Here is an 18249-nt window from a genome sequence, read left to right on the forward strand (position 1 = left end):
CTCAAGTCTACCTATGCTACTAGAAAGCTAGAGCTTTGAAGTTTGGCAACATTCCAGCAAGTAATAGTTGCAGTTATTCACTTTTCTCTGGGTAATTGCAAATATTACTTGGTTAGACATATGTTAATATGTACATAAAAATTATTTGCAATATTTATTCTATTCTGATTCTTAAAAACCATAAACAATATTTTTTGCAGCTATTAGAAAGGAGCGAAATTGTCTAAAAAAACTTAACTTTATGATAAGTTTGGTAACTGTCAGAATGCCTTCATACCTGTCTGTTATGGATTTTGTGCATGCATGAACTATATTCTACTTCATATTCTCTTCAGCCACAAAACATGGTGACTGTTTTGAACAAATGAGTGTAAATTTAATGTCTGTAGTAATTTCATCTTGTTCCGAGTAAAAATGTATAACAGTGTATATCCTAAGAACTGCAACTACATAACAGTCAAAACAGTTGACTTTAAAACACAAATTAAAAATTAAGGAACTTACAGGAGGGTATGACCTTGCTGGTTGGTACTGGTTCTTTTCCAAACTGAACTGATCTTCTGTAGTCTTACGATACACTGGATTATCAAAATTCATACTTGTAACGTTCCTGCGGAGATACTGCTTATACACACAGATTCCTACCTAAATTTAAAAATAATAATAAATAAACAAAATATAAATCGAAACCATTATATAACAAAGCATTCCAATAATATTTTAATTTATTTCCTTTTAACGAAATCCCTTCATGTTACACAAATAGAGTTCACTCACATTTATGCACAATCTACTTACAGAAAGTTTTGCAAAGGCTTGCTTGTCTCACTAGTAAAAGAGGAAATAAGAAAAAGTACCAAAAAAAAAAAGTTCAGATTCCTGCATAAGGCACAAAAACATCATAAGCACACGCAGATTCTATCACATAAACAGTGACTCTTGGCATTTTAATCAACATAAGCTTGAAGCTATGATTAATTTCCTAAAAATAGACACAGAAAAAATGGTTAAGATTAACTAAGCCCAAGTTTAAAACCATATCTCTGACTAGTGTTATTAAATTGCCTACATGGAAGTTTACCGACTTGAAGTCCTTACATTCGTTACAATTACAGACTTAAAACAACACTTAGTAGAAATAATGAAGTGGTTATAAAAAAAAAAAGCAAGATCTTAATAAGCAAATTATATATTAAACCCTAACAAGCAGCTAAAAGATTTTGTAATAACTGGTTGGGAAGTGGAAGAGAAATTGTTGAAGTTAAACATAAGAAAGGCACCTGTAGTGGATGGGATCTATCCAATTATATTAAGGAAGGCAGCAAAGAAGGTAGGCAGACCCTTAGCTATAATTATGGGAGCATCCTAGGATTCAGGGGAAGTCCCCATGGACTGGAGATGTGTGATGTATCCCCAACTCTGTGTTAGCTTAACTTCTGATCCAGAGAAAATAATGGAGTCACTGGTTAAAGAAGTAATGCAAGACCATTTAGACAGGAGGAGTGCAGTTATAATTCAGTCACAGCACGGATTTGTTAAGAGGAAATCTTGTCTGACCAATCTGATTAGATAGCAGTGATATACTGTCACAAAGCAACTGGATGGAAAAAATAATTTTGATATCAAAAGTTAGTAAAACTAAAACCAATTCGAAAAACAAAAGTATTGGTAGTATTAATAGTGGTACATGATGCAAGAAAACAAGTTTAAACACTTGGATTTCAGGAAAGCTTTCAATACTGTTTTACATAAAAGACTGCATTAAGACAGAGTGGTTATCAATGGAAACTGCTCATTCTGGGCTAATATTATTAGTGGAGTCCCCCAGGTTTTGGTGTTGGGCCCATTGTTATTTCCTGTATTTATTAATGATACTGAAGGTATATCAGGCTTAATGTCTAAATTTGCAGATGATACAAAGGGTGACAGGGTGGTTAATGTCAGTATGCTACTGCAACAAGATCTAAACAAATTAAATAGAGGGGCTGAAAAATGGCAAACTGAAGTTTAACACTGACAGTTGCAATCTGCATGTGGGTAGCAGTACAACAGGCCCCCGTTATAATGCAGTTCGCTTTATGCTGATTCGCTATAACACTGTTCTTATATTACAACCCATATCTGACTATAACGCTCTTTTACAGATTGCATTTTTTGGCATATTTAACGAAATCGTTTCATTTGATGTAGTCGATAGCTTGAAAATGAATAGCAAAACAGCATTAAAACATTTCCCACGCCGACTTGAGAAATTTTCCCACACGCTAATTTAATTGCAGTACAGCGACTTGTTACGTAGTTCCAGATCAACATTTCAAAAAATGATCAAGTATATTGCTTGTAATATTTGCATTATATGCATTTATCCGAAGTCTAGTCATCACTCAGTATCGTATTAGACATTGTGCGTAACGGACAGTTTACTCGAACATTGTATCATAATTAATGCAACCAACGCAATTACATTTTTGGAGTTAATAATGGCCGATAAGAATGAAAAAGTAACAACATCTGGGTGCAGTATGAAGACTATAAATGTAAGAAAAAGACTGAATTTGAAAATTAAATTAGACGTTTTGAAGCGAATTGATTCCGGTCAAAGACAAGCAGATATGTGCCATAATTTGTGCCATAATTTGCAAGTTTAACTGTAAGAACAATTATAAAAAAAATAAAGAATTAATTTTAGCAGCGGGAAAGATAACAGTTCCACTGCAAGCAACTAGGGCTAGGCCAGCTATTAGGATTGAAATGGAAAGACTTTAACTAATTTTATTGAAGATAATATCCAATGCAGAATTCATTTAAGTTAAATATTATAAAAAAAAGAGAGAGAGAGAGAGATTAGCATTAGCATTAGTAGAGGCATATGATGCAAGAAAGCAAGCTTATTCAGCATCAGCCAAAAAAAAAAAAAAAAAAAAAAAAAACCACTCCCATTTCACCCCTCCGTTCGTTCGAAATACCTGTCCAGTTGAGCTTTAAATTTGTTTAGGCTATCAACTTCAACAACAAGTGATGGAAGTCGGTTCCACCAACCAACCACCCGCTGGCCAAAGGCAAATTTCCGCACATCTATCCGACATCCGTCCTTCCGCAATTTGAATTTATGCCCTCTGAGGTGATTATTCTGAGCAAGATGAAGAATCCCATTGGCATTGAGCATGCTCAAACCATTCAAAGCCTTATACACCTCTATCAGATCACCTCGCCGGTGCCTAGTCTCCAGACTCTGTAATTTGCAAAACTTAAGCCTTTCTTCGTAAGAGCAACCCTTTGTTCCATTCACTAATCTTGTTGCCCTTCTCTGTACCCGTTCCAGCAACTCTACATCCTTCCTGAAATGAGGCCTCCAGACCTGTATACAGTACTCAAGGTGTGGCCTGACCATTGCCTTATACAAGGGAATAATCACATCCTTATCCCTGCTAGAAAAATTCCTGTATATCATTGACAAGACACCATGAGCTACTCTTGCAGCCCGTCTGCACTGCTCAGAGAACTTCATATCTGCCTGCACAATTACCCCCAGGTCCTTTTCATTCTCCACCACTGTCAGTGTAGTACCACAGAGTTGATACGTTGCTCTGGGGTTACTGTTTCCCATATGTAGTACTTTACATTTGTCAATGTTAAACTTCATTTGCCACCTCTCAGCCCATCTGTTCAACCTTTCCAGATCCTGTTGCAGCAGCATAGCATCAGTAGTGTCCTTAACGACCCTGCCAACCTTTGTATCATCTGCAAACTTGGACATTAAACTTGATATACCATCATCAATATCATTCATAAACACCGAAAACAACAACGGACCCAACACTGAACCTTGAGGAACTCCACTAATAACATTAGTCCACGTTGAGCAGTGTCCATTGATTACCACTCTCTGTCTTCTGCCACTCAACCATCCCCTTATCCATAGCAGCAATTTGCGTCCAATACCACACTGCTCCAATTTGTGCAGCAGTCTTCCATGTGCAACAGTATCAAAAGCCTTTCTAAGATCCAAATATATAATATCAAAGTTATTCCTTGCATCCAGTTCTTTTGTGACTACATCATAGTATCCAATCAAATTGGTCAGGCAAGACCTGCCCTTAACAAAACCATGCTGTGTCTGAGCTATAACTGAATTCTTGTCTAGATGATCCTGCAGTGCTTCTTTAACCAGTGCCTCCATTAATTTACCTGGAACAGAAGTTAAACTAACAGGTCTATAATTACTTGTGTCAGCCTTTGATCCTCCTTTGTGAATTGGGGTTACATTTGCACATCTCCAGTCTATGGGTACCTCCCCTGAGTCCAAAGAAGCTCTCATAATTATGGCTAGGGGTTTGCATACTTCCTTTGCTGCCTCCTTTAATATAACTGGATAGATCCCATCCACCCCAGGTGCCTTTTTTATGTTTATCCTCAACAATCTCTCCTCCACTTTCCTCTCAGTTATTACAAAATCATCCAGCTCACTGCCCATGTTTACTTTACCTACATCATTCTCCTTCCTGAATAACTCCTCATGCGTGAATGTAGATGCAAAATACTCGTTTAGATTGTTAGCCATCTGAGCAGGATCCTCAACCGTTGAACCATCAATATCCAGTGGACCAATCTGATTCATTCCTTTCCTTCTCGAGTTCAAATATGTAAAGAACTCTTTTCTGTTTTTCTTTGCATCCTTTGCCAAGGATTTTTCGTAGTCTGCCTTTGCCTGCCTAATCTCCTTTGTGACTTGGTTACAGACCAACTTATATCTATCATAGGCTTCCATGTCACCCATTAATTTGTATGTATCCCATGCATTTTTCTTCTCTGCCACATGTCTCATTAGTTCATCTGACAACCATTTAGGCCTAAACCTTGAACAATATTTCTTAGTTGGTATGTAAAGCCTGGTAGCCTCCAAGATTAGTTCCTTGAATGCTTCCCATTTTGAGTTTGCTGTTGGTAACATCATCAGTTGGTCCCACTGTATAGAATTTAAATACTGTCTCAGACCATCATAGTCGCCTTTACGAAAACAAAAACCCTTCCCTTTACCTCTGATGGTAGTTACCTCCTTGAGTAAATCCCACTTCAACACACTGTGATCACTGCCACCTAGTGGTTCATTTATCTGCAGATTCTTAATGCATGAAGAATCACTACTGATAATCAGATCAAGAGTATTGCTCCCTCTTGTTGCCTCACGAACATGCTGATGTAGAAAACAATCATCCAATAAATCCACAAAAGCCTTGCTAGTGTGCGAGTGACCAACCCACAAATTCCAGTCAATATCTGGGAAATTAAAATCCCCCATTATAAGACTCTCTGATTTACTGGCCCACTCTATTTCCCTGTACAATATCTTATTATACTCATCAGAGTCATTAGGCCTATAGCACACTCCTACTCTCAATTTTGAATTCCCTATGCTTATGTCACACCAAACTGACTCGACACTGCCCTGTCCATCGATGTCGACTGGCTTCACTTCCTTGGACTTTATGTGTTTCTTAATTAATAGCATAACCCCTCCTCCCCTCCTGTCCTGTCTATCTTTTCTATACACATTGTATTCCCCAAATTCCAGTTCCGCATTACTTATATCTGTGTGACACCACGTCTCTGATATCCCAACAATATCTGCCTTTGATGTTTTGAGCAATACCTCAAATTCATCAAATTTATTTACCAAACTCCTAGCATTGGTGTACACACAGGTATACATGCACCTGTTTCTATTCTTAGCTACCCTAACACAACCCATGTGTTTACTTGTACCGCAATGACTACCAGCAGTCTCTGAAATATCCGGTATCTTGTTTTTCAGGCTTCTGCTCATTTCAATAGAAGCAGTGCAAGAATCACTTCCACCTCTGCCAGTGGCTACTGTTAATCTATTAGTCCTTGTATCCCCCCCAACTAGCAGTTTTCCGACCCACCTAACACTGCCTCGACAGCATCAGCAAAAATTCTTGCACCCTTTCTATTTAAGTGTATCCCATCCCTGTAGAAGCAATCTCTCCTGTTAACAAGTACAGTCCAGGCTGAAAAAAATTCTACCCCTTGAGCCTTGCACAATCCCTCCAGGGCCGAATTGATCGACAAGGCTCTCATCATATACTCCCTCCTATCGTGTCTGGGCAGAATTGCAGACACTCTCAAGTTCAACCCTAATTCACGGCTTTTTTTCAACAGTGACCTGTACTTGCTAAGTAGTTCCGCCGGTCTCCTACTCTTAATATCATTAGTGCCAACGTGTACAACTATATCACCTTTTGTGCCCTTAAAAGATGATATCCGCTCTACAACGTCATCAACCTTTGCCCCTGGCAGACATACCCTGGTCCTATTCCACCTATCCTTTTTACAAAGCATGTTCCCCGTTTCCCTGACAATAGAGTCACCAACAACTACTAGTTCCTGTGGGACCAGCGCATTCTGCCTAGGGGGCTGCCTCTGTGTTGCCTGATGACCAAGTGCAAGCTCTGGCGTTGATGTGGGCAGCTGAGAGCTTGATGGGCCCCTCAATTTATTTCCTTCGAGGGCATCCACCCTGTCCTTCAAGCTCTCATAAAGGCCCATAACAACGCTGAGTTGTCGCCTGATTTCCTTGCACTCCTTACATCGTGCACACACAAAGACATCCCCCTTGGCAGTATCATGTCCCGTACCCGACTGCTCCGCAAACATCAAGCAAACAGTGCATTTTAATAGACTGTGATTCAGAGGGCAACTGCCCCCCTCAGTTCTCCCCTGAACCACAGCACTCCTATTAGCTTGAGCCTTTTGCTTTGCTGCTCTGGTCAGAGTCATGATTCCGATTTAATTCTATAAAATTCAAAACAAAAATTAAATCCTTAAGTTATATCCCAAAACAGTTATGTTATATATATTTTTTTTCGGTATCTAGTGTTTTCTACGAGTTCCCTTTATACAACTTCCGTATCACGTGTACCACTATAGTTATGTATTAATTATTTGTTACGATTAAGTCGTTATTTATATATATATATATAGAGTTAAAAGTACAATTTAATTGACAATAAAGTTTATCAAGATTAATAGATTTACTGATTAATTGACAATATTATATTATGCACTATACTAAGCTTATGCTATCGTGTAAAAATGGCGGGAAATTCACGAACGGTATTTCTACGGACTCGTAAGTATTGATTAGCTTCCAAATCTCGCTATCTCAATTTAGAATAAACTAAGGATCCTGACTAGTCTATAATCTACTTATAGAAGATAATTTGATATAACAATTGGTTAATAAATCGACTAAATTTGGTTAAAAAAAAAAGACCTCTCGTTAAATTTGTGACACGTGGATTTGATACCGTTACCGATACTAAGTAATATCTACAAAATCTCTGTCTAAGTTAAACTTTAAACTAAGTATCGTAAGTAGGAATATAAAGCTACTCTAGAAAATAAGTTAATATGACAATTTAAACTAATAAAGCAGAAAATAAATCAGGAAAAACTTCTCTGTTTTCAAGAGCTTTAAGGAGCAATGTCCGCACAGGCTAACCTCGCACCCAGATTAGCCAATATGATGAACTGAAGAAAACTCACCTAAAAAAAAAAATGTGGAACCATTAAAACTAGTAAGGCTGGTTGAATAGATTTAAAATCCAGGGAGAAGCCGCAAGTGCAGAAGGAGCCGAAACTTTCAAAAAAGAACTTGCTAAAATTATTGAAGAGGGATATTATGTGTTATAGTTCTCAACAAGTTTTTAACATAGATGAAGCAGGATTTTTGTGGAAACGAATGCCTAAAAGAAGTTTCATATTGAAAGAAGAAAAAAACATGCCAGGTTTCAAAGCGGTGAAGGATCGGTTGACTTTATTGTTGGGTGGTAACGCTGCGGAGGATTTAAAATTAATACTCCTTTTAGTTTATTTGAAAGAGGGCCAAAGTTCAACCCAAAACCAACACATTTTTCATGATTAAATCATCAATTAAATTAAATCAATTCAGATCAATTAAATTCATGATTTTAATTGCAATTTTAAGTTTCATTTTTATATGTAAGTAGTTACCACATAATTATATACATATGTACTGCAGAATATTTTATATGTACAAATATTTGAATATTAAATATTTTGACCGAAATTTGTGCATCTTTTCACTACTGTTTATTATTGATTAGGAAATATCCTATGGCACTGACCACAACTCACAAATACATATTTGTGAGTTGGGAATGCAGCGCTCGCTTAGCACAGATTCACTTAGCGCTCTGTTTTTCTGGAACGAATTATCAGCGTTAAGCAGGGGGTCACCTGTAATTCCAGAATAATGTACCAGCTGTGTACTACACTCAGGTAGTGGAAAATGAAAAATACCTGGGAGTGTATTTGTGCGGTCAGATATGAAGTTTTCTGAGCAGTGCAGATGAGCTGTCAGGACAGCTCATGGAATTTTGTCAGTGATATACAGGAATTTTGCTAGCAGGGATAAGAGGTTATTATCTCATTGTATAAGGCAATGGTCAGGCCATATCTTGAGGACTGCATACAGGTCTGGAGGCTTTATTTTTGGAAGGATGTAGAGCTCTTTGAAAGGGTATAGAGAAGGGCAACGAGATTGGTGAAGGGGAACAAAGAGGTACTCTTTGTTCCCCTTCACCAATACTCTCTTACCAAGGAAGGCTTCAGTTCTGCAAATTGCAGTCTGGAGATTAGGCACCTATGAGGTGATTGGATTGAGGTTTTTAAGGCTTTGAATGGATTGAGCTAGCTCAATGCTGATGGAATTCCTCCTCTTGCTCACACTATACACATGGGGTGACAAATTCAAATTGGGGAAGGACAGTTGCAGAATAGATGTGCAGAAGTTTGCCTTTAGTGAGAGGGCGGTTGATTGCTGGAACAAACTTCCATTTGTTGTGTGGAAGTGGAGAGATTGAATAAATTAAATGAAGTAGACAAAACTACTGGGTGGATAGGTGAAATGGGAAGTTTTTTTATTTTTTTTCTGATGCTGTATAAACTTTCTTTCTTGCATCATTTACCGCTACTAATACTACCAGTACTTTGTTTTTCTAATTTTCTAGTTTTTCAGGAATGAAAATTACCGAATAGCATAGAACTTAAATAGGGATTATTTGTCTTCATGCGTGCGAGTAAAAGACCACGAATTGGAGATTAGATATGGCCAGCGAACATTAACAGAATTCTCATTTAATTTAATTTTGACGGTTTCTGCAATTAATAGTCACATATAATTACATTGGACACTAAGTATTTTGGCTTCTTTAAATAAAAAAGTGTTTTTCATTAATGGCACAAAAGGCTAATTCTGATGCTGCTGAACGAGAAGCACGAACTGAGGCCGCATGTTGATTAACACGAAATTCAGAGGAAACCATGTAAAACTCTGATAAGACGAGTCGCAATCACCACAAGAAATGCTGTATACTAGGTCATTTATTTGTGTTCCAAATGAGGAAAGGAACACAAATGATATATAGGAATTTTGCTAGCAGGGAAAAGGAGGTGATTGTCCCTCTGTATAAGGCAATGGTCAGGCCATGCCTTGAGTACTGCGTACAGGTCTGGAGGCCTCATTTTAGGAAGGATGTAGATTTGCTTGAGCGTGTACAGAGAAGAGTAACACGATTGGTGAGGGGAATGAAGGGATCCTCTTACCAAGAGAGGCTTAAGTTCTGCAAATTGCAGTGGCTGGAGACTAGGCACATGCGCGGTGATCTGATTGAGGTCTATAAGGCATTGAATGGGTTGAGCACGCTGAATTCTGATGGGATCCTTCCACTTGTTCAGATTACGAACCTACGGGGACATAAGTTCAAATTAAGAAAGGACAGATGTAGAATAGATGTGCGGAAATTTGCCTTTAGCCGGCAGGTGGTTAATTGCTGGAACAAACTTCCATCTGTCGTTGTGGAAGTTGATAGGTTAAATAAATTTAAGGAGGAACTGGACAGGCATTTGGAGGGAATGGTGTGATTTTTTTTTTTTTTTTTTGGCTGATGCTGCATAAGCTCCTACACTTGCTTTCTTGCATCACGTGCCACTATTACTACTACTACTAGTGTGTAATTTCCGTATTGGCCTGGCTACAATTTTAAATTTGGTATCTTTAAAGAATCTGTTAAAGTTCTTTGTGCCACTGTTCAACATATGGGACAGAAATAAAGTATTTTTTGATATTACTATTGTTGGTTGATGTGTTTTTTTGTATTCTATCCTTAGCTTGTACCCTAATTCTGTCTATTGCAGCAAGTGGGTAACCTCTGTTTAAGAAACTGTTGCTTTGTATTTCTGAGCCCAAAGCAGATTCCGTCGTTGAATATTTATAAGCATATTTATAATCTTGGAATTAAATTTCACATTAGTACAATGTGATCGCTGCCACCCAGTAGGTCTTTTACCCGGCATTCTTAGTGCATGAAGAATCACTGCTGATAACGAGATCAAGAGTACTGCTTCCCCTCTTTAACATGCTGCTCTAGAAAAATCATCCAATAAATCCACAAAAGTCTTGCTAATGTGTGAGTGACCAACCCAAAAATTCCAGCCAACATTTGGAAAGTTAAAATCCCCCATTATGACACATTCTGATCTCCTGATCCATTATTTCTCTGTATAGCTCTTTTTCATTTTCAGTTTCGTTTTCCCGGTGCATATATCACACCAAACTGACTCAACGTTGCAATCATCACCCATGTCAACTGGATGCACTATTTTTAAGTACAGTCGAACACGATTATAATGAGCACGGAAATAACGAGATCAGGACTGTAACGAGCAAAATGCCATAATGATTTTAATTTGCATGTATTCCCATACAATCGCTCACTGTTATAATGAGCTTACTACATGGATATAGTACAAATTTTGGCAACTATGCAAACTTTCTTAATTGCTCGGGATTGAAAAAATCCAATTCTTGGAATAGACAAAAATGAAAAGGGAAACTTAGCTTTTATGACCACCCGCATTGCATTGGATTAGAGGCTAGTTTATGACCTTGTCCTTTCAGGGACGGAGACTATACAATAGTGCAATGGCGTTCTGCTTGTCACATCACCCTATTTACAGATTGTCTTTTATTCACTGAACCATAAATTTATGAGATGCTCTCATATTGTGGAGTTATACTTCATAACTGTTTTTGCCATCATTGCATCACTTGGGTACCTACCCACTCACTGAAGAAGGGCCAAATAGCCCTGAAACAGTGCTGTCTGGGTGGTGGTACCTATCTGAGAATAAGTAACATTAGTATTCTCCTTAGGTGAAGCGTTACTTATTCGAAGTAGTGCAATATCATGGCAACTCGTTGTGAAGGTATTCACAATATGAGATATAACCTAAAACGATGCCACCTTAAAAATTTTCTGTTTATTCAGAAATGGCTGTGTATTATGATGCTAAGCACTTTATATACATAGTCTAAACTTGTTCGCAGCTTGAGGCTCTAGCCCTAAATGCGCCTTAGTCATTTTTCAAGAACATATTTAGCAGGAAGAGATTTCTGTAGATATTTTGGATGTTGCATCTCTGCCACCCATAAAAGAACAAACAAGAAATTTATATATTTAAAACAGTGTTGTTATCTACAATCCAACATGTCTCCTCAATTATGAACCATTCTTTGTGTGTGTGCACACTATATATATATATATATATATATATAAGAAATTTTTTATGCATAAAACTAGTAAATCCTTACTTCAATATAAAAAAAGTAAAAATATGCTAAAATATCTATAAAACAGGCTAAAGAAAGGTTTTTGGTCAATCTGGTAAAGATATGGAAAACAAGTATCAGGAAGGGGGAAAAACTATAACTAGAATAATCCAAAATGATTACAGCAAAGTTAAAACAGAAAAGAAGGATAACCTAAATTATTCTTTAATGATTTGCTAAATAAATTAACTGAAGATAACATTGAAGGAGAAGAAAAAGACTGAAATGGGGGAAGTTTAGATAATATATTACTGAAATGCGAAAGGGTATGAAAAATTTCAAGTATGGAAACATGTTATCTAGAATTCATTTTCCAAAGTACATCCACAATACTGGTATAGTGCATTAATTGTATATACAGTGGACCCCAGCTTTATGATATTAATCTGTTCTAGAGACAACATTGTATTGTGAAAATATCGTAATGTGAACCCAATAACACATTGTTTTTTTAGTAATTCATTCCAAGACCTTGGAAGTTGAAATTTCCGGTATATAACTAAGCTATTTATCTCTTTTTCTTTTACACAATGTTGTACATACACAAATTCAATACAGTAAACTTATATCAAATAAGCTTCACAACACAAAAAAATAACTTCAACTAACGGATGCAAAAACAAAACAAGCTGCCAACATGCTTACAAATGCTGCTATTGGCTGAAAGGAAGGACCATTTGAAAGGATTGTCTCCAGTAGGAGACAATCATAAGCCCATCGTAAAGTGAAATAAGTAGATGGTTAACATGATCACTAGTTAGTAGAATCAATCACTTTATATAAAGAATCAAATTTCAAAAATCCAATTCAAATCATTAAAAATCACTACACTTTCATCGTTATCATATGTTCGGTTATAACAATCAATTTTGAATGCCTTTGTGATATTTTTCTAAAGCACATATAAAATAAAGTAAATACATTTTTTGTTTATACTCCAGGGTGACCACAGGGTCAGAGGAGTTCACAAGATAGATAGAATACAACAAGCAGCACTGTATTCAGCAGTCACGGACTTGAATCCCAATCATTCAAGGCACGTGTACTTATGCACCCTTGCGATGACCACTTGGATATGGCGGCCTACCATAAAATAATAAAAACAATTTGCAGTTTCCGGTTTATTGGACTTTTCTGTTAGCACAATCTATTATAAACGAGCAGTAAACACGATCTTATTGCATTTGAAATAATATGGATAGCTAGGATTTTGTAGATTTTTAAGTTATTATGGTTAAATGTGTTTCCCGTTCCATGAAATCTTCAATTATATAAAAAACAAATAAATTTTCAGAATCTTCTCTTCATTCCTATTTTAAGTTTTCGTAAATTTGTTACTCCGTATCTCGCATGTATTGTGTTAGTTGCAATTTGTGTATGCGTGTTCTTTGTTATTGATTGCTTATCTTTTTTACAACCCCCCCATGTGTTTACTTGTACCGCAATGACTCCCAGCAGTCTCTGAAATACCCTGCATCTTGTTTTCCGTGCTGTTGCTCATTCCAATAGAAGCAGTACAAGAATCATTTTCAACTCTGCCAGTGGCTACTGTTAATCTATTAGTCCTTGTATCCTCCCCAAGCTAGCAGATTTCCGATCCACCTAACACTGCCTCAATAACATCAGTAAATATTCTTGCATCCTTTCTATTTAAGTGTATCCCATCCCTGTACAAGCAGTCTCACCTGTTAACAAGTACAGACCAGGCTGAATAAAAATTCTACCCTTTGAGCCTTGCACAATCTTTCCAGGGCTGAATTGATCAACAAGGCTCTCATCATATACTCCCCCTCCTATCGTGTCTAGGCAGAATTGAAGACGCTTTCAAATTCAACCCTAATTCACAGCTTTTTTTCAACAGTGACCTGTATTTGTTAAGTAATTCTGCCAGTCTCCTACTCTTAATATCATTAGTGCCAATGTGTACAATAATATCACCTTTTGTGCCCTTAAAAGATGATATCCACTCTACAACGTCATCAACCTTTGTCCCTGGCAGACATATCCTGGTCCTGTTAGAAGAAAGATGGCTCAGTCTGGCTAGTGTGCTAAAGATCTAAAAGGAAATAGGATATGAATATGAAGGAAAATAGTGGACAGAAGGATAACAGTGACTTGTAACACTACCCAGAGTATAACAGATTTGGATGATGACTATAAACAGAATTTTTTCCGAACTATATTAATAATAAAAGCAATTAATAATTTAAGAAAACAATTAAACTTTCCTGAATAGTGCATACCTTTATGTACCTTGTTTACTTCAATTCTGATATTCATGTTGGAGGTTAAAATGATGCAAAAAATCTGAGGTCTTTCCAAAAAATTTTTGTCATGGGTCATGATGAAAAAATTTTTCATCATTTCCATAAACATTGTCTATATGGAAGGAAACAAATGAGTATTTTAATTTAACTCCATTATCTGTCGTCGTCTTTTCAAAATTCTATTTTGCAAAAATAGAATAAATTGGTATGGAATTCCATTTATAATATGTGTATATAGGAAAGGGGGAAAAAAAAAACAATTACAGTTTGTTTGTTTGTTGTTTGGGTTTTTTGGCGTATTAGCAACTACGGCTATAATGCGCCAAGACTAGGTAATATTTAAAAAAAAATTTAAACTCTCGGTGACCTAATTAATTAGGCCACCATGTCCAGATCTAATAATAAATATATAAAAAAGATAAATCAATAAAAGATATAACATTAACATATAAATTTTAAATACTATTAAAAACGTTTATTGCTTTCAAAAAGCTAAAAATAGCAGACACATTGTCATTGTCGGATAAAATCTGACTGAGTGTATACGGCTCAGTCAGATGATTAAAGGCGGTAAAACGGATATTGCTAAAATCTGGACATTCAACTAAAAGGTGTCTAATAGATAAAATTGTGTAACAGGACTCACACATAGGAGGGTCATCAGCCCTCAGCAAAAACGAATGTGTCAAATGACTATGTCCTATGCGGGTCCGGGCGAGAACAACTTCCTCCTTACGACTCCTGCGCAGACTAGACTGCCACGGTTCAATTACAGGCTTTATAAGATATAATTTATTCGCAGTCTGTCTATTCCACGAATCCTGCCATTGGGAGTGTATCTTTTCGTGTATTATTCGCCTGTAGTCTGTATAAGGGACTGACAGGCAGCGATTATTATTGGGAATTGCTGATTTGGCTGCGGTGTCAGCCAAATCATTTCCCCTAATCCCAATGTGGCTGGGGATCCAGCAGAAGCGGATATCATATTCACGTTCATAGAGAAAGTGAATCTTCTGCTGAATGCTAGACAGAACTGGATGAGGATTATATCTCACAGTTATTAAAGCCTGTAACATACTGAGAGAGTCGGAATATATAATGAACCGTTGGTATTGACATTCACTAATGTGATCCAAGGCTAACTCTATAGCGTGCAGCTCTGCAGTAAAAATGCTGCATTCAGAGGGAATCTGCTCCGATATAGTGCTGTCTGTAAAGACAGCAGCAGATCCCACATATGATTCTGACTTCGAGCCGTCTGTGTAAACTGGCGCAAAGTCAGAATGTTCAGCTCTCTGTGCTGAATGAAGCTGCAGATAGGCAGACGATGGAGTGTCCGACTTTCCCCAATTTCTGAGGGACAAGTCACATGCCGGAACATGAGCATGCCAGGGTGGAAGGGGTTGCTTCGGTGTTTGAGCAACCTTGTCTACCTTGATATTAAGTTCTTTGAGTAGCTCTTGGAGACGAATACCAAAAGGACGATTGGCAGTCTTGCGAGTGTTGTACAAATTTTCCCATCGTGGCTCAAAAACGGATAGCCACGTAGGATGGTCTGGCAGGGATTTCAGTTTTAGAGCGTAGTTTAGAGACAACTGCTTACGTCGAAGCGATAACGGCAGTTCGTTTGCTTCGACGTATAAGCTCTGGACAGGAGATGTTCGAAATGCTCCAGTAGCGATACGGAGGGCCTGATGATGGACAGGGTCCAGCCAACGAAGTACACTGTCTCTGGCCGAATTGTATACCAGGGACCCGTAATCAAGTCTGGATCGTACAAGTGCACGGTAGATGCGTAGTAGGGTGCATCGATCCGCACCCCAAGATGTAGAGGAAAGAGATCGCAGAATATTCAGCCCTCTTGTGCACTTTGTGCGGAGTTGACGGATGCGATCCAGAAAGGTTAACTTTTTATCAAATACGAGTCCCAAAAATTTTGTGTCCGCCGCTACTGGAATAGCATTTTGTCCGAGCCTTAATTCAGGTTCAGGATGAAGATTACGCTTGCGACAAAAGTGCACGCAAACGGTCTTCTCCGGCGAGAACCTGAAGCCATTAGCAAGTGCCCAGGAATTAAGGCGATCAATGGCTTTTTGCAGTTGTCTTTCAATAACCCTCATGTTGCATGACTGACAAAAAATGCTAAAGTCATCAACATAGAGGGCACTCTTTACGGTTGGAGGAAGTTGTTCTGTGATGGAATTTACTTTGATGGCGAAAAGCGTGACACTTAAAACTGATCCCTGTGGTACTCCCTCCTCTTGGCTAAAGGAACGAGAGAGTGAGGATCCCACACGAACTTGGAAAGATCGATTGTCTAAAAAGTTTTTAATAAAAATGGGGAGTCGTCCCCTAAGACCAAGGCTATGAAGATCTTTTAAGATGCCAAATCTCCAAGTTGTGTCATACGCTTTCTCCATGTCAAAGAACACCGACACCAAGTGTTCGCGTTTTAGGAAAGCATCCCGGATGGATGTTTCCAGTCTAATAAGATGGCCAAAGTGGACCGGTTCCTTCGGAAGCCGCACTGGATATTGGAGAGAAGGTCATTTGATTCTAAGTACCATATTAAAAGAGAATTGACCATTCTCTCCAGGATTTTGCACAGACAGTTAGTCAGAGCAATAGGACGATAATTGGTAGTGACTTTTGGATCCTTTCCTGGCTTAGCAAAGGCAAGAACGATTGCCTTGCGCCAGGAATCCGGAAACTGCCCTTCAATAAAGATTCTGTTATACAGAAGGAGCAGACAATCCATAGATTTTGGTGAAAGATGTTTAATCATGTCATAATGGATGCCATCTGGTCCAACAGAACTTGCTTTGGAAAGAGCGAGGGCTCTTTTCAGTTCCTGAATAGTAAAATCCCCGTTGTAGGGATAGAGGGCCTTGGACTTAAAATTAAGTGCTTCTCTTTCCAGTTTATGTTTCAGGACCAGGAACTCTGGGGAGTACGAAGATGTTGCGGAGATGTTAGAGAATGTTTCCCCAAGAGCATTGGCTATTGCAGTTGGATCTGCAATAGCGCATCCATTATAATCTAGGATTGAAGAAGGGTGGGATGTATATTTTCCCTTCATTTTCCGGATTTTATCCCAGACTACCTTAGAATTGGTAGCCTGGTTAATAGATGATGTAAAACGGATCCATGATTCCTTTTGACTCTGACGGCGAGTGTAGCGTGCTTTGGCTCGTGCACGCTTGAAGGCTATTAGATTAACAGTGGTAGGATATCGGCGGAATATCCCCCATGCTTTGTTTTGAGCCTTTTTGGCTGCTGTGCATTGTGAATTCCACCAAGGTTTGGGAAATGGTGGAAACCAGGCAGATGTTTTTGGAACAGCATTCGCAGCTGCTTGGACAATTATTTCTGTGATGTACGTTACTGCATCATTGATAGGCTCCTGACTGACTGTACTGAGGTCAAAATTTGCCTGATGTTGGAAGGCATTCCAGTCAGCCTGATCAAACTTCCACAGTGGTAACCTAAAAGGAAGACATGGTCTCCCACTGTGTAACAAGGTTATCACGGGGAAGTGATTGCTTCCATATGGATTCTCCTCCACCTACCAAGTGAGTGAAGGGAGTAGAGAAGGGGAGCAGATAGAGAGATCAATGGCAGAAAAGGTACGGGTAAGCATGTGGAAGAAGGTGTTTGTTCCAGTATTTAGAAGGGAAAGGTCATTGTCATTGAGCATACGCTCTATGACTCGTCCCCTTCCGTTGATGTTAGCACTACCCCACAGGGTGTTATGTCCATTCATATCCCCGAGAAGTAAGAAAGGGGGAGGCAACTGTGTTAGAAGATCATCAAGGTCTGCCTGGGAGATGTCAGTCCCAGGTGGCAAATAAATAGAGCAGATCGTAAATAAAAATCCCACTGTAAGGCGAATTGCAACAGCCTCTATGCTGGATGTAATTTGCAAGGGCTGAACTGGGGTCTGATTACTCACAAGGATAGCCACTCCTCCATGAGCAGGACCATCCGCAATTCTATCCTTACGAAAGATTGTGATGTTATACATGGTGGGATCATCATTTGCTTTTAGATAAGTCTCCTGCAAGCAAAAGCAAACTGGCTCGTGCTTTTGCAGGAGGGCCTTGATGTCATCAGTATTTCGCCGGAATCCACGACAATTCCATTGTAGGAATTTAGCCATTATTTTGGCTTGGTGGGTCCATCAGGCGGCTTCCGAAGTGCTGAGGGCTTACTTTTATCAGTCTTGGCTTTATCTTTTTTGGGGAAGAATGGACGCTGTCCCGTGTCCAT

The 18249-nt window shown here is 38.4% G+C and overlaps 1 protein-coding gene across 2 annotated transcripts in view; it reads right to left on the bottom strand.

Moving 5' to 3' along the window:
• The window catches only part of LOC150077601 (very low-density lipoprotein receptor-like), a 269423-nt gene that overhangs the window by 20031 nt on the left and 231143 nt on the right, over positions 1-18249 (bottom strand). For both annotated transcript variants that reach the window (XM_090386228.1, XM_090386229.1), the window contains exon 19: positions 505-645. In XM_090386228.1, the coding sequence (XP_090242354.1) occupies positions 505-645 (141 nt within the window). The remainder of the gene's footprint in view (positions 1-504; positions 646-18249) is intronic.

This window comes from Mastigoproctus giganteus, chromosome 12 (genome assembly GCF_048544385.1).
Source record: "Mastigoproctus giganteus isolate SK-2022 chromosome 12, ASM4854438v1, whole genome shotgun sequence".
Taxonomy (NCBI): domain Eukaryota; kingdom Metazoa; phylum Arthropoda; class Arachnida; order Uropygi; family Thelyphonidae; genus Mastigoproctus; species Mastigoproctus giganteus.